The sequence below is a fragment of the Phascolarctos cinereus genome, unplaced genomic scaffold (assembly GCF_003287225.1).
Source record: "Phascolarctos cinereus isolate Bilbo 61053 unplaced genomic scaffold, phaCin_HiC Scaffold_726;HRSCAF=1367, whole genome shotgun sequence".
Taxonomy (NCBI): Eukaryota; Metazoa; Chordata; class Mammalia; order Diprotodontia; family Phascolarctidae; genus Phascolarctos; species Phascolarctos cinereus.
In genome coordinates this window covers 423,806,527-423,821,068 of record NW_027556098.1, presented here as the reverse complement: position 1 = coordinate 423,821,068, position 14,542 = coordinate 423,806,527, and the positions used below count along the sequence as shown (strand labels likewise).

Sequence of the window (14,542 nt, the reverse complement as noted above, 5' to 3'; positions counted from 1 at the left end):
GCAACCACATTTTATCATGATTTTCCATAAGCCATTACTACTAGCTATCACAGGCCTTGGTCAGACCTACAAATGTTGTATATAGGCCTCTGTTTTGTTCTTGGCATTTCTCCTGTAGTTGTTGGGCAGCAAACACCAGATTGACCATCCTTGGCCTTTCTCAAGCCACACTGGCTTTTTCCAGATGAAGGATCAGCCGATTAAGGAGAACTCTGGCAAGAATCTTGCCAGCAATGACTAAGAGAGAGACTGCCCTCCTGCAATTGTCACAGGATAATTTATTTCCTTCACCTTTACAGAGACGGATGATGGAAGTGTCCTGGAACATCTGGGGGATAACTTCCTCTTGCCATATTACCAGAAAATTACAGTTAGCTTTTGTGTGAGCAATGGAATCCCCCACTTTGTAAATCTCAGCTGGAATAGAAATCATCACCAGATGCTTTGACATGAAAGGAGCCTAATGGCATTCAAAACCTCTTGTTAAGTTGGAACTTCAGCTAGGGTGGGATTGACTTCAACCTGAGGTAAATGGTCAGTGGCTTCAGCACTGATTGATGATGGTCTGTTGAGAACACCATGGAAGTGTTCAGCCCATCTCTCCAGGATCATGTCCATATCACTAATCAATGTGGCTCCATCAACACTGAGTAGCTGAGATGCACCATAGCTCTTTGGCCCGTAAATAGCCTTCAGGGCATCATAAAAACACTTTGGATTGTTACTATCAGAATAAAACTGAATTTTATCTGCCTTCTTCTAAGAATCCTGCATCTCTCTAAGCTTCACCCGTACTTTACTTTTGATGGAATTAAATGCTGCCTTCTTAGAGATGGATGAACCATCCTACTGGCAAACCCTGTGGAGTTCTCATTTTTCATTTAGCAGCTTCTGAATTTCCCCATCATTTTTATCAAACTAGTCTGGATGTTTGTGAGTGTTCTGACCCAGATGAGCAAATGCAGTGCTGTACACCAAGTCTCTGAAAGTTGCCCACTCCTTTTCTGCGCCACTATTCTCAATATTTGATTGACTGGATATTATTGTTGTTGTGTTTGTCTTTCATTCTCAAAGAGGACCATGACATCAGGGAGATGATGACATGACTTGCAATTGACTTTGATTTGAGTGAGGGAGGGCTGTGCAAAGTCACCAGCCTCACTTTCTCCTCCAGAGCCATCCGGGCCCAGTGGCCAGATATTCATCAGGATGACTTGAGATGCCCCCTAATTGAATATCAATTATTGATTCAATGAGATAACAGTTTTCTCATTGAATCAAAGTGGGGAGGAATTGAAAAAAATTGATTCTACAGCATTTTATAATTGATTCTATTCTCTAATTGATTTGTATTAGCACCCAATTTTGTACAACTGCTCAAGGTACATCTTTTTGACTATGAGTTAAGTTTAGAAATTCAGTTCTGTCAATTATTGTTCTATTCTTGCTTCAAGGAAATCTATAATCCTTGAAGGATGCAGGTAGACATCAGGGAGTCTGACTTTTTTTTATTAATTTATTTTGAATTATCAACAATCACCTCCATAAGCTTTTGAGTTTTAAATTTTCTCCCCCTCTCTTCCCACCACCCTCACCTAGATGGCATATAATCTGATACAGGCTATACATATACATTCCTATTAAACATATTTTCACATTAGTGATGTTGTAAGTAAGAATTAGAACCAATAGGAGGAACCACCAGAAAGGGAAACAAAACACAACAGAAGAGAAAAAAAATAGCAAATAGTATGCTTCAGTCTGCATTCAAACACCATAGTTCTTTCTTTTTTGTGGATAGCATTTTCTATCAGAAGGCCTTTGGAGATGTCTTAGATCCTTGTATTGCTGAGAGGGGTTAAGTTTATCAGTATTAGTCATTGCACAATGTGGCTGTTATTGTGTACAACATTCTCTTGGTTCTGCTCACTTCACTCAGCACCAGACCACACAAGTCTTTCCAGGTTTTTCTGAAGTCAGCCTGTTTATCATTTCTTATAGCACAATAGTATTCCATTTCATTCATATAACACAGCTTGTCCAGCCATTCCCTAGTTGATGGGCATCCTCTCAATTTCCAACTCTTTGCCGCCACAAAAAGAGCTGCCACAAATATTTTTGTACATGTGGGTCCTTTCCCCATTTGTATGATCTCTCTGGGATATAGCCCTAGAAGTGCTAGTGCTGAGTCAAAGGGTATGCACATTTTTATAGCCCTTTGGGCCTAGTTCCAAATTGCTCTCCAAAACGGTTGGATCATTTCACAACTCCACCTACAATGCATTAGTGTTCCAATTTTCCCACATCTTTTCCGACATTTATCATTTTCCTGTTTTGTCACGTTGGCCAATCTTATAGGTGTGATGTGGTACCTCAGAGTTGTTTTGATTTGCATTTCTCTAATCAGTAATGATTTAGATCATCTTTTTCATATGACTATAGATGGCTTTAATTTCTTCATCTGAGAACTGTCTGTTCATATCCTTTGACCATTTATCAATTGGGGAATGACTTGCATTCTTATAAATTTGACTTAATTCTCTACATATTTTAGAAATGAGGCCCTTATCAGAGAGACTGGTTGTAAAAATTCTTTCCCAATTTTCTACTTTCCTTCTAATCTTGGTTGCATTGGCTTTGTTTGTGCAAGAACTTTTCAATGTAATGTAATCAAAGTTACCCATTTTGCTTTTTGTAATGTTCTCTATCTCCTGTTTGGTCATGAATTTTTCTGTCCTCCATAAATTGGATAGGTAAACTATTCCTTGCTGTCTCAGTTTGCTTACAGTATCAGCCTTTATATCTAAATCATGAGCCCATTTTGACTTTATTTTAGTATATGGTATGAGATTTTGATCTATGCCTAGTTTCTGCCACACTCTTTCCCAGTTTTCCCAGCAGTTTTTGTCAAAGAGTGAGTTCTTATCCCAGAAGCTGAGGTCTTTGGGTTTATCAAATAATAGATTACTACAGTCATTGACTACTACTGTGTCTTGCATACTTAACCTATTCCACTGATCCACCTCTCTATTTCTTAGCCAGTACCAAGCAGTTTTGATGATTGCTGCTTTATAATAGAATTTAAGATCTGAAATGGCTAGGCCACCTTCCCCTGCATTTCTTTTCATTAGTTCCCTTGATATTCTGGACTGTTTGTTCTTCTAAATGAATGTTGTAATTATTTTTTCTAACTCTATAAAATAATTTTTTGGTAGTTTGATTGGTATGGCACTGAATAAGTAAATTAGCTTAGGTAGAATTGTCATTTTTATTATGTTAGCTCTGCCTACCCATGAGCAACTGATGTTGAGTCTGGCATTTTTTTATACCACCAAACTATCCTTTAAGGATGTCTGGTTTGTTATCCAAAGAATTCTGGTCTGTTATCTTTAACCTTGTAGCTGGACTCATTAAAAATTTTCTGGTCACAAGGTCACAAGAGGTAAAGAAGAGGTTCTTCCCAGCACCTCATTCCCAATTTCTAACCAGCCATGTCATCCTGACCCCCCATAAAGCTACCAGCCCTTTAACCAATTGCATTATTTTTTTATCACCTACCCAACTCTGTTCTTTGTTCTCTTCTTATCAAAAGGAGCTGCACCTCCTCCTCTGCCTCATTGACCTATTTGAGGTAACCATTTGACTGACTTTATTAATAGGTTTACATTCTACTAATAAACTGATAAACCTCAGAATTCTGTGCCTCTGTTTAATTTTTATTAAACTTCATCAAGCCACTGTCAAAACATCTGTGAGCATTAGGCCTCTCCAACAGCTCAGAGCTGAATCTGAGGCAGAGTTAAATTTTAGTGCAGGAGGTAGCTTTGATCTCAGAGACCAGCTTCCAAATTTTAGATCACTGCCTTCCCTTTCTGCTAAAACAGTAAATCTTCACTTTACTAAGAAGAGTAGGATAGGGAGGATTGGGTTCATTTCTATACATATTCTTAGAAGCATCTATACTTTAAGACAATCCAAGGGAAACAAACCCTGAAGATCCCTACTACAGTTTTCAGCTAAAACTCACTCTCCTTATAATTCAGAATTCTACTTTAAAAGATTATTCATGAATCACAAATTTAGTTTTTCTTTAGTTTCCACTTCCACAAATTTCTGAAGATATGGGAATGGAAGCTATCCCAAACTTCCTTATACTCTTATTGCCCTTTGCATTTCAACCTGGTCCAAATGAGAATGCAAGGAGAAAGTTATGTCTTTTTAAATTTTAGGAACTCATAGTTCTTGTTCCTTCTATACCTTTTTTTTGGCTCATCAGACTACTGGAAAAAATAAGTTTATAAATAAAAATATTTGTGGCAACATATATTCACTGTACATGACAAGAAATGCACAGAAGAAAAACTGGTTTTCTTAGACAGTTAAGCATGCCTTGTTTATTCTTGTGGAGAAATCACTTTCATTATGACCAACCACTTGACTAGAAATCAAGGAAATACAGAGAGTTCAGGGAGGGAGAACAGAGACCACTGAGCCAGGATTGGAGATTAATTTAGATTGGTCAAATCAACCTCAACCTTACCTATACCGATGAGACAGTGTGTGTTTGTCCAGTTACAAAGATGACTCTGACAGAAGCTCTCACTCTGAGAAGCATTGGAGAGCTTGACCCTTTCCTGACTGGCCCTCAGTGAGTTAGAGTGCTGAATTGACCGGTTGTGGATATTTCCAGTTGAACGCCCTAATAGGAGTAACTAGTGCTGCTACCTGGTGGCTCAATAAGGAAGCGTTTTCTACCTACTAGTTCTGTAAGAAAAGGAACTATGTCCTTGGTGAGGAAGTAAGTTGGTCAATGTGTCCAGGACAAATTGTCAGCATTGCTTGAGGTGATATTCTTTCCATAGATATAAGTTGGACTGGATGGTTTATTATGGTCCTCCATTCCTTTTAAAAATTATTCATATATTTTACTTTAACCTCATCCTACGCTCCCTGGATGCTTTCTTTTCAATATCATTATACTTTGGGTTTTTTTTTGAAGAAAGAAAACAGACATTAGCCTCAGGATATTACCAATTTGAGGCCTTCAAAATGTTTTCCACATAAAAATTATGTTTCAAAGATTTTTTCTTCTTTAATTTCTTTTTTACTTTTAAAAATTTCTAACATTTTTATTTAAAGTTTTGAATTCCAAATTCTAACTTTTCCTGCTTCTTTCCCCTCCCCCCTCCATGGGATAATAAGCAATCAGACATAGCTTATACATGTGCAATTATGTAAATTACGCAACCTTTTCTGTATTTGTCATTTTGTATAAGAAAGCTCAAATAAAAGAAAAATGAAAGATAGAAGGTGAAAAAGAGCATGCTTCAGTCTTCATTCAAACAACATCAGTTCTTTCTCTGTCCAGTATGCTACATCATCAGTCCTTTGGGATTGTCTTGGATCATTGTGTTGCTGAGAATGGCTAAGTCATTCACGGTTCTTCATCAAACAATGTTGCTGTTATTGTGCTCAATGTTCACCTGGTTCTATTCGCTCTCCTTTGCATCAGTTCATATAAGTCTTTCCAGGTTTTTTTTCCTGAAATAATCCTGCTTGCCATTTCTTACAGCACAATAATATTCCATTACAATAAAAAACCACAGCTTGTTTAGCCATTCCCCAATTGATAGGCATCCCCTGATTTCCAATTCTTAGCGAACACAAAAAAAGCTGCTAAAATATTTTTGTACAAATAGGTTCTTTTCCCATTTTTGGATGTCTTGGGATACAGACCTACAAGTGCTATTTCTGGATCAAAGGGTATACACAGTTCTGTAGCCCTTTGGGCATAGCTCCAAATTGCTCTCCGGCATGATTGGATCAGTTCACAACTCCACCAAAAGTTCATTATTGTCTGTTTTCCCACATCTTCTACAATATCCAACATTTTCCTTTTTTGTTATATTAGCCACTCTGATAAGTTCTTTTTCTAGTTTTTTAAATTGCATGTTCAATTCAGAATAAAAATCCTAAGAATCGTCAACTGGAGATCATTCCCTGACCCTAGTGTCAATATTCCTAAGCCACCCCCTGCTTCTATGAAGTGAGAGGTTAGTCTAATTTTTAGGGTCTAATCCAGGTATCATTTGATATGGTGATTGCTTTCCTCTAACTGAAGCTTTCAGCAAGTCATCCTGGGCAGAGAATATCAAGCTTTTATCCAGGTTAAAATGTAAGGTTTTCTTCCCACAAAGAGTATAGAAGTACCTGGGAACTTCTGAGTCACTGCTGATCAGCACATAGGGGCTAGCAGCCGGGAAACATGAAGTTGGGAAAGCAGAGGTATGCATCAACCAGAGTGGGGACTTTATAAACAATATATATGCTGTCACAATGCAATTGAGTAAGTAAGAGGAGATAAAGGTGCTCACGAGGAGTAGGATAGTTATGGTAGCCCTGGTCTCGGGGAAGGCTCTGCAGGACAGGCAGGTAATGTGAATTTGCTGGACTTGCTTGTGATGCCTATACAGGACAATCACCATGTAGCCACTGGCAGAGACCATAAGTCCCAAATACATAGCATCAAGAAAGGAGAGAAAGGTTGCAACTAATGAGGCATGAAATGCAGAGGGAATTTTATAAGAACAATATCCATGATTCTGTATCTTAGTGATGTTTCTGTTTTGCCTTGGTCCCTTAATTCCCCAAGGAATATAGCTGGAAAAAAGCAGATGAAAAGTCCAACAGAAGAGACTAGAGTGAATGAGGTATTTTTGGGCTCTGACTTTAAGCTCTGCCCAATTGGAATTGTTGGGGCTGATAGTGATGGTCTGAAAGCCACTCAGGAAGCAGGTCATGCTGAGTGAAAGGTCCCGAGCTACTTTGTGAAGGTAGAAAATAATTTTACAGCCATTTTCACCTAGGAAATTCATGAGACCCAAAGCTGTCATTGTCTGAGGGATGCCCTTCAAGAGAAGCACCAAGCAGTTGACCAAGGCCAACTGAATGACAATAGTGTCTATAGGCCTCATCCTAGGTCCACTGAGAAACACAAAAATCAAGAGACAAATGAGGAAGGAATTCCCTAGAATTCCAATACCTGCCTGGGAGAAGAAGGCAATACTCAGGATCGTGTCTTTAAACTTCATGATAGGAGTATCTTGGTGGAAGAACTGTCATCAAAGGTCAAGGGACGTAGAGAAAAGTAAAAGCTGACGTTATTTGTGGGCATTGACTCCTTAATCCCACCTAGCGGTTCCTATGGAAGGTGTTTCCTTCGTACTTGTCTTTCATCTTTAGAGCAGGGAAGTTGGTATGAATGGAGTGATGCTATTCTTAACTTCTTTTTATTTTAGTAACATTTAAGGAAATACTTAAATAATTAGCCCTATAAAAATAATCCTGTCACAGAACGCAGCGTTTAATGATTGATCAGGGACATAAGATGAATAAAAGTAAAACCCTGAAAGACAGGGTTTCTGGGTAATTAATAGTCAATTTATTAATTAGTCTGGTTGGCAATCAGTAAATGGTTGGTCAATGATTTCTCTCCACAACCAAAACACAGCTCAATGGAGAGACTAGAAGCTTTAAATAGCCCTTGAAAGGAAAATCCCTAGACAACTAAAATCTACACTGACTGGTGGACATTTAATGAGGAGGTGGGCTAAAAGTCTGCAGCTCCTTCTGCTGAGAATGTGTCTTGATTATGAGATTCAGACACTTCCAGCAATCTAGACAGAGGAATCCATCTCCTACTAGACTACTCTGATTGGTTTTCTCCTTTATGAGCTGGTTCTCCCTAAACACTAATGGAGAGGTAAAAGGATGGGGACTCCTTTCCCCAAGGTAAGAACTCATCCAGACTGCATTCCATTGGGATGGCCCAGTGAATAGAGCACTGGTCCTGGATTCAGGAGGACCTGAGTTCAAAATCTGGCCTCAGACACATAACATTTACTAGTTGTGTGACCTTGGCAAAGTCATTTAACCCCATTGCCTAGCCAAACAACAACAACGGCAACAACATAATACATGGTTAACTTTTGTGTAGGTGCCATGTACAGCCAATAAAAATGTATATTCCTTTTTTCCCATTCAGTTTTCTACAGACATCTATCATATCTAGCTTTTCTGGAATTTTATTCACCTCTTTAATTTCTTTCTCATTTATTTTTTGGTTAGGTTTATTTAGTTCTGAGAGGGGAAATTTGAAGTTCCCCACTAGTACAGTTTTTAAAAATCTGTTTCTTCCTGTAACTCATTCAACTTTTTTAAAAAAAAATTTAGATGCTGCACCATTTAGTGCATATATGTCTAGTATTTATATGACTTCATTGTCTACGGTATCTTTCAATAAGATATAGTTTTCTTCTTTTTCTCTTTTAATTAGATCTCTTTTTACTTTTGCTTTGTCTGAGATCATGATTGCTACCCCTGCTTTTTTTTTGCTTCATTTGAAGCCTAATAGATTCTGCTCTAGCCCCTTACATTTGCCCTGTATGTATTTCTCTGCTTCAGATGTCTTTCTTGTAATCAACATGTTGTAGGATTCTGATTTTTAATCCATTCTGCTATCCAGTTCTATTTTATGAGAGAGTTCATCTCGTTCACATTTGTGATTATAACTGTGTATTTCCCTCTATGATAACTGTGTACTTCCCTCCATCTATGTTTTGCTTGTTTATCCAACTCTCTTACCACCCTCCCCACTTTTTCCCTCCTCAGAAGAATTTTACTTTTGATCTCTGCCTTCCCCAATACACCCTTCCTTTTATCAGATCACTCTCCTCCTTCTATTATCTCCATCCCTTTTTACTTCCTTCTAGGGTAAGATTGAACTCTACATCCAACTAAGTGTACATGTTATTTCCTCTTTGAGCCAATTTTAATGGGAGTAAAGTATAAACTTTGCCTGCCACCCTCCAATCCCATATTTTCCTCCATTATAATAGTTTTTTCATGCCTCTTTTATTTGGGATAATTTACCCCATTTAATCTCCCCCTACTTTTTCCAGTTTAATTTTCTTTCTCACCCTTTTTTTGGGTATAATCCCATCAAAGTCACCTTATGTCCACTCCCTCTGTCTCCATATACTCATTATAGCTTTTACAGTAATAAAGTTGTTAAGAGTTATAAATATTATCTTGACATATAGAAATATAAACAATTTAACATTATTGAATTCCTTTTGTTTTCTCTTTCTTTTTTTTAATTTTTTTATGGTTCCCTTGATTCTTGTATTTGGAGGTTAAATTTTTTATTCATCTCTGGTTTTTTAATTAGGAATGCTTAAAAATCCTCTATTTCATTAAATGTTCATTTCCCCCCTGAAAGATTATATTCAATTTTGCTGGGTAGGTGATTCTTGGTTGTAATCCTAACTCCTTTGCCTTCTGCTATATCATATTCCAAACCCTGTGGTTCTTTAATGTGGAAGCTGCCAAATCCTGTGTAATCCTGACTGTAATTCCATGATATTTGAATTATTTCTTTTTGGCTGCTTGCAATACTTTCTCCTTGATCTGTGAGCTCTGGAATTTGGCTATGATTTTCCTGGGAGTTTTCATTTTGGGATCTCTTTCAGATGTTGATTGCTGGTAGATTCTTTCGATTTCTTTTTTGTCCTCTGGTTCTAATATATTAGGGCAGTTTTCTTTGATAATTTCTTGAAAGATGTTGTCTAGGCTGTTGTTTTTTTTTTATCATGGCTATCAGGTAGTCTATTAATTCTTATATTATCTCTCCTGGATCTATTTTCTTGGTCAGTTATTTTTCCAATGAGAAATTTCACATTTTCTTCTCATTCTCCTCCTCCTCTTCCTCCTCCTCTGATTTTGTTTTAGTGTATCTTGATGTCTCATGGAGTCATTAGTTTCCATTTGTTCATTTCTACTTTTTAAGGAATTTTTTTTTCAATGAGCTCTTGTACTTCCTTTTTCATTTGGCTAATTTTATTTTTTAGGTAGTTATTTTCCTCAGTAAATTTTTGTTTATCTTTTCTCATGCTATTAACTTTTTAAAAAAATGATTCTCTTGCATTACTCTCATTTCTTTTCCCAATTTTTCTTCTACTTTTCTAATTTGCTTTTTAAAAATCTTTTTAAAGTGCTTCCAGGAATTCTTTTTGGGCCTGAGACCAATTTACATTTTTCTGTGAGGCTTCACATGTAACCATTTTGACACTATTGTCCTCTTCTAAGTTTATACCTTGATCCTCCCTATCACCATAGTAACTTTCTATAGTTGAGCCCCCCCCTGTTTTTTGCTCTTTTTTTTTTGTGATGGTGTTTTTATGTGAGAATTGGGTTCTGGTTCTGCACTGTCCCAAGTTATTTGTGCTGGGGCTCTGAGGCTTCCTGCTAGCTTTCACTGGGTTTCCAGGCTTAGCTGCCTGCTTTCTCTGGAGGGTGGGATTCTCTTTTGGCTTGTGCTGGGGTTTGGGGACTCCATATTGTACTCCCCTGGCCAGCTCCAGGGCCTTGATGGTCAGTTGCTATGGTAACAGAGTTACTCTGTTGGCAGGCCCCAGGAATGGTGTCTTGCTGTTGGCCAGCCCTCGGGTGAGGCTTCACTACTGGTCAGCAGTGGGGTCAAGGCCTCACTGGTGGCTTGTACTGTAAGTGGGATCAGTAGGGTGGAGCCTTGCTGAGCTGCCCAGGCTCCTCACTTGCCTAGGGTTTTGCTGGTTCACAGGAGGTCAGAACCTTATGGGTGGATTGCTCCAGGCTTGGAGCTTTGCTTAGGTGGGGGGGGGTTGCTGCTCCTAAATAATTCTGTGGCAGTGTTCTATTTGTTTGGAGGGGAATTTGTTAGGGTTTCAGAGTGTTCCTTCCTTACTCGGCCCTCTTGGCACTGGAAGTTTTCTGTTTATACTCTAAACAGAAGTTAAGTCTCCTAGTCGGTGATATTCCACCTAAGATTGAAGAGCATATTCCTTGAGGGCCAGGAATAATCTCTTCAATCAATTATGTCTTTCTGTAATTGGCTTTAACAGAAGCTGTGCCTTAATGAGGCAATTAAAGAGAAAAGCCTATATCCCAATTTAATAAGTAGTTATTTATGTAAAAGTAAAATAATTTCTCTTTGATAGGTGTGTGACCTATGGTGTTAGTATTATCAAACTGAAAGTTGGTTGGAAGCCACTTTTCTAAATCTGCATAGAGAACTAATCAATCTTAATTAATTAACACTCATTTGTGAAGTGCCTATTATGTGCCAGGGACTGAGCTAAGCACTGGAGATACAAAGATGCAAGTCAAACTTTACTTGCCCTCAAGGATTCTAATGAACCAAGAAACCTATCCTTACACAAACGTCCATAGAATGAAGCTGTGTCATGATGCAGGCAGCTGAGTAAGCTCAGGGAGGTCCACTTCAGCCACGCTTAACTATAGAATCATAGTCCTTTACAATGACAGAGATTGCTTCGTGTGTGTATATTTGAGTGTATTTTCTTTCTTGTGGGAATAGAGATGTCTACATTCTAAGGACTACTTCTATGTCATCAATGTTCCTCTACCCCAGCTATCAGAAGACCTCATTAATAATTTGCACTCAATGGATGTTAGATACTTTAAGAATGAATGGATGGATCAATGAATGTTATATATGTTTACATGTTTCTGGGTATAGGAAAGAGGGGAGAGGGGGAAAGAGATCTACAACTTTCACATCTGAGCCTTTATCCCTCACCCAACCTCTACACTAGTTCAATATCTCAGGATCTTTTATACAAAATATTAAAATTGCCTTTTTCTCCAAAAATTCATTGTATATTTTCCCTCTTTCTCACTTGCATACAAAACAAAAACCTTCTAATACAAATTTTGACATCAGCCAAATCCAAAAATGTATGTTTCATTCTGCTTCCTGAATTCATTACCCCTCTATGGGGATAGGGTAGTGTTGTAATATGTTTCTATTGGAACTCCATGCTTTAAGTATTTTTCCTCTCCCATCCAACCTCTATCAAACCTGGTCACTTTATTTTTTTTAATGTACTGATCTAACTATGACATTTCCTTGCTAAAACATCTTCAATATCTCCTTTTTGCCTCTAGAATAAAATTCAGTCTTCTCTATTTGACCCTGCCATATGTGTACACTCAATCTGTCTCAACTTACTTTTCTGTTTTATTGAAACTATTCCCTTTCACTTACTCTCTATTTACATTAAAATGGTTTGATAACTTTTCTTTTTTTAAATTTATTTTATTTTTAATTTATGAAATAAAATAAGTATTTTCATAACAGTATAATAAAAAGATGATTTCACATGAAACTGCAAATCTGTTATTCACAACTTGCTATTTCTTTTAAATATATAATAAAGTTATCTTATAAATTTTAAAAAATGTTTTCCTTTTTTCTAAAGTTGGCTACCATTAGATACAAATAGGAGTACACAGACACATATATGTATGTGAAGTTATTCTGTATAGTTATTAATCAGGTTTTTTTTCTGAATGCAGAGAACCTCTTCATGTATCTTTTGTAGTGAATTTGGGTATTTATAATAGTCAAAATAACTTATTCACTCAAAGTTGTTCTTAAAACAATATTGCTATTATTGTATACAATGTTCTCTGGTTCTGCTCATTTTGCTCTTCATTATTTCATATAAGTCTATCCATCTTTTTCTAAGATCATCGAGCTCACCATTTGTTATAACACAGTAGTATTCCATCACAATCAAATACCTCAGCTTGTTCATCCATTTCCCCAATTGATGGGCATCCCCACAATTCCCAGGTTTACTCTTTAGTCAGCACAAAGAAAGCTGCTATAAATGTTTTAGAACACATAGATCCTTTTTCTTTTCCCCTAATCATCTTTGGAAATAAATCTAGTAGTGGTATTGCTGGGTCACAGTATATAAGCAGGGCATAATTCCAGATTTTTCTCCAAAATGGTTGGATCAATTCACAATTTCCCCAACAATGAATGTGTCCCAACTTTTCCACATCACTTCCAGCATTTGTCACTTTGTCCTTCAATCACTTTAGCCAATCTGGTAGGTGTAAAATGATACCCCAAGGTTGTTTTAATTTAATTTCTCTAAACAATAATGATTTAGGAATTTTTTCATGTGTCTATGAATTGTTTTGATTTCTTCATTGGAAAACTACCTGTTTATATATTTTAAGCATTTATCAATTGGGGAATGACTTGTATTCTTATAGATTGGACAAAGTTCTTTATATGTTTGATATATGAGACCTTTATCTGACACACTGTCTATAAAAATACTTTACCAATTTTCTGCTTTCCTTCTGATCTTTTCTACATTTGTTTTATTTGAACAAAACCTTTTTCATGTAATGTAATTGTATTTATCCATTTTACATCTCACACTGCTCTCTTGTTTATTCATAAACTTTCACTCACCCATAAGTCTGATAGGTAATATGTTCCACGTTCTTCTAATTTTCTTGTAATATCTTCCTTCATGTTTAGGTTATGTATTCATTTCAACCTTAACTTGGTAACTGGTGTAAGATATTGGTCTATGCCCAGTTTCTGCCATACTGTTTTCCAGGTTTCCAAACAATTTTTAAAAAATTAAATAATGAATTCTTTTCCCAAAAGCTTAAGTCTTTTCATTTGTCAAATACAAGGTTATACTATTTATTTGCTGCTGTCTATTCTGTTGAATTAATCTACCTTTCTATTTCTTAGCCAGTACCAGATACTTTTGATAACTACTGCCTTACAATATTGTTTAAGATCTGGTACTATTAAACCTCCTTCTTTTTTTTGGTAATTTAATTGGGATGGCATTGAAACTATTAATTAGTTGTAAATATTCTTCCAGTTTACTTAAATTGTTAAATTAATTGTAATATAATTGGGCAAAATAACTTCTTTTAATTGCTTTAATTTCATCTTCATTGGTGGCATATTTACTCTTTTCATTTTTGATATTAGTGATTTGGTTTTCTTCTCTCTTTAAATCAAATTGACCAATGGTTTATCTATTTTATTGATTTTTTAAAATAAAACAAACTCAGTTTTATTTGTTAATTTAATAGTTTTTTACAGTCAAATTTATTAATCTCATCTTTAATTTTTAAGATTTCCAATTTATTGTTTAATTGGAGATTTTTGTTTTCTTTTTCTAGTTTTTTAAATTGCATACCCAATTCACTGGTCTTATCATTCTCTATTTTATTGATGTTAAAATATAGATATATATTTTCCTCTGATCACTGCTTTTGTTTTATCCCATAGGTTTTGATATGTTGTCTCACTATATTCATTCTCTTTGATGAAATTACTGATTGTTTCTTTGATTTATTATCTAATATACTTATTCTTTAATGTTAAGTGGTTTAATCTCCAATTAGTTTTTAATCTATGTTTCCATTGTTCTTTATATAATATAAATTTTTTGCATTGTGATCTGAAAAGGATGCTTTTGATATTTCTGCTTTTAATGATCAATTTTTTATGTACTAATATATGGTTTATCTTTGTAAATGAATACACCCATTTCTCTTTGGTTCATGGTATCTTTTCAAAGATTGGCCAAAAATTAGTACATAGAAATTTGATATTTAAAAGCAGAAACGTTAAAAGCATGTTTTTCAGATAGAT

The 14,542-nt window shown here is 36.1% G+C and overlaps 1 protein-coding gene across 1 annotated transcript; it reads right to left on the bottom strand.

Moving 5' to 3' along the window:
- Positions 1 to 6,059: 6,059 nt before the first annotated feature.
- Positions 6,060 to 7,091, bottom strand: LOC110197814 (vomeronasal type-1 receptor 1-like). Its single transcript, XM_020971860.1, has one exon. It carries the CDS (start codon positions 7,089 to 7,091, stop codon positions 6,060 to 6,062), a length of 1,032 nt encoding a protein of 343 aa, XP_020827519.1.
- Positions 7,092 to 14,542: the final 7,451 nt, after the last annotated feature.

Excerpts from the sequence above, each read along its gene's own strand:
- LOC110197814 (XM_020971860.1), bottom strand. The coding sequence starts at position 7,091 with ATGAAGTTTAAAGACACGATCCTGAGTATTGCCTTCTTCTCCCAGGCA.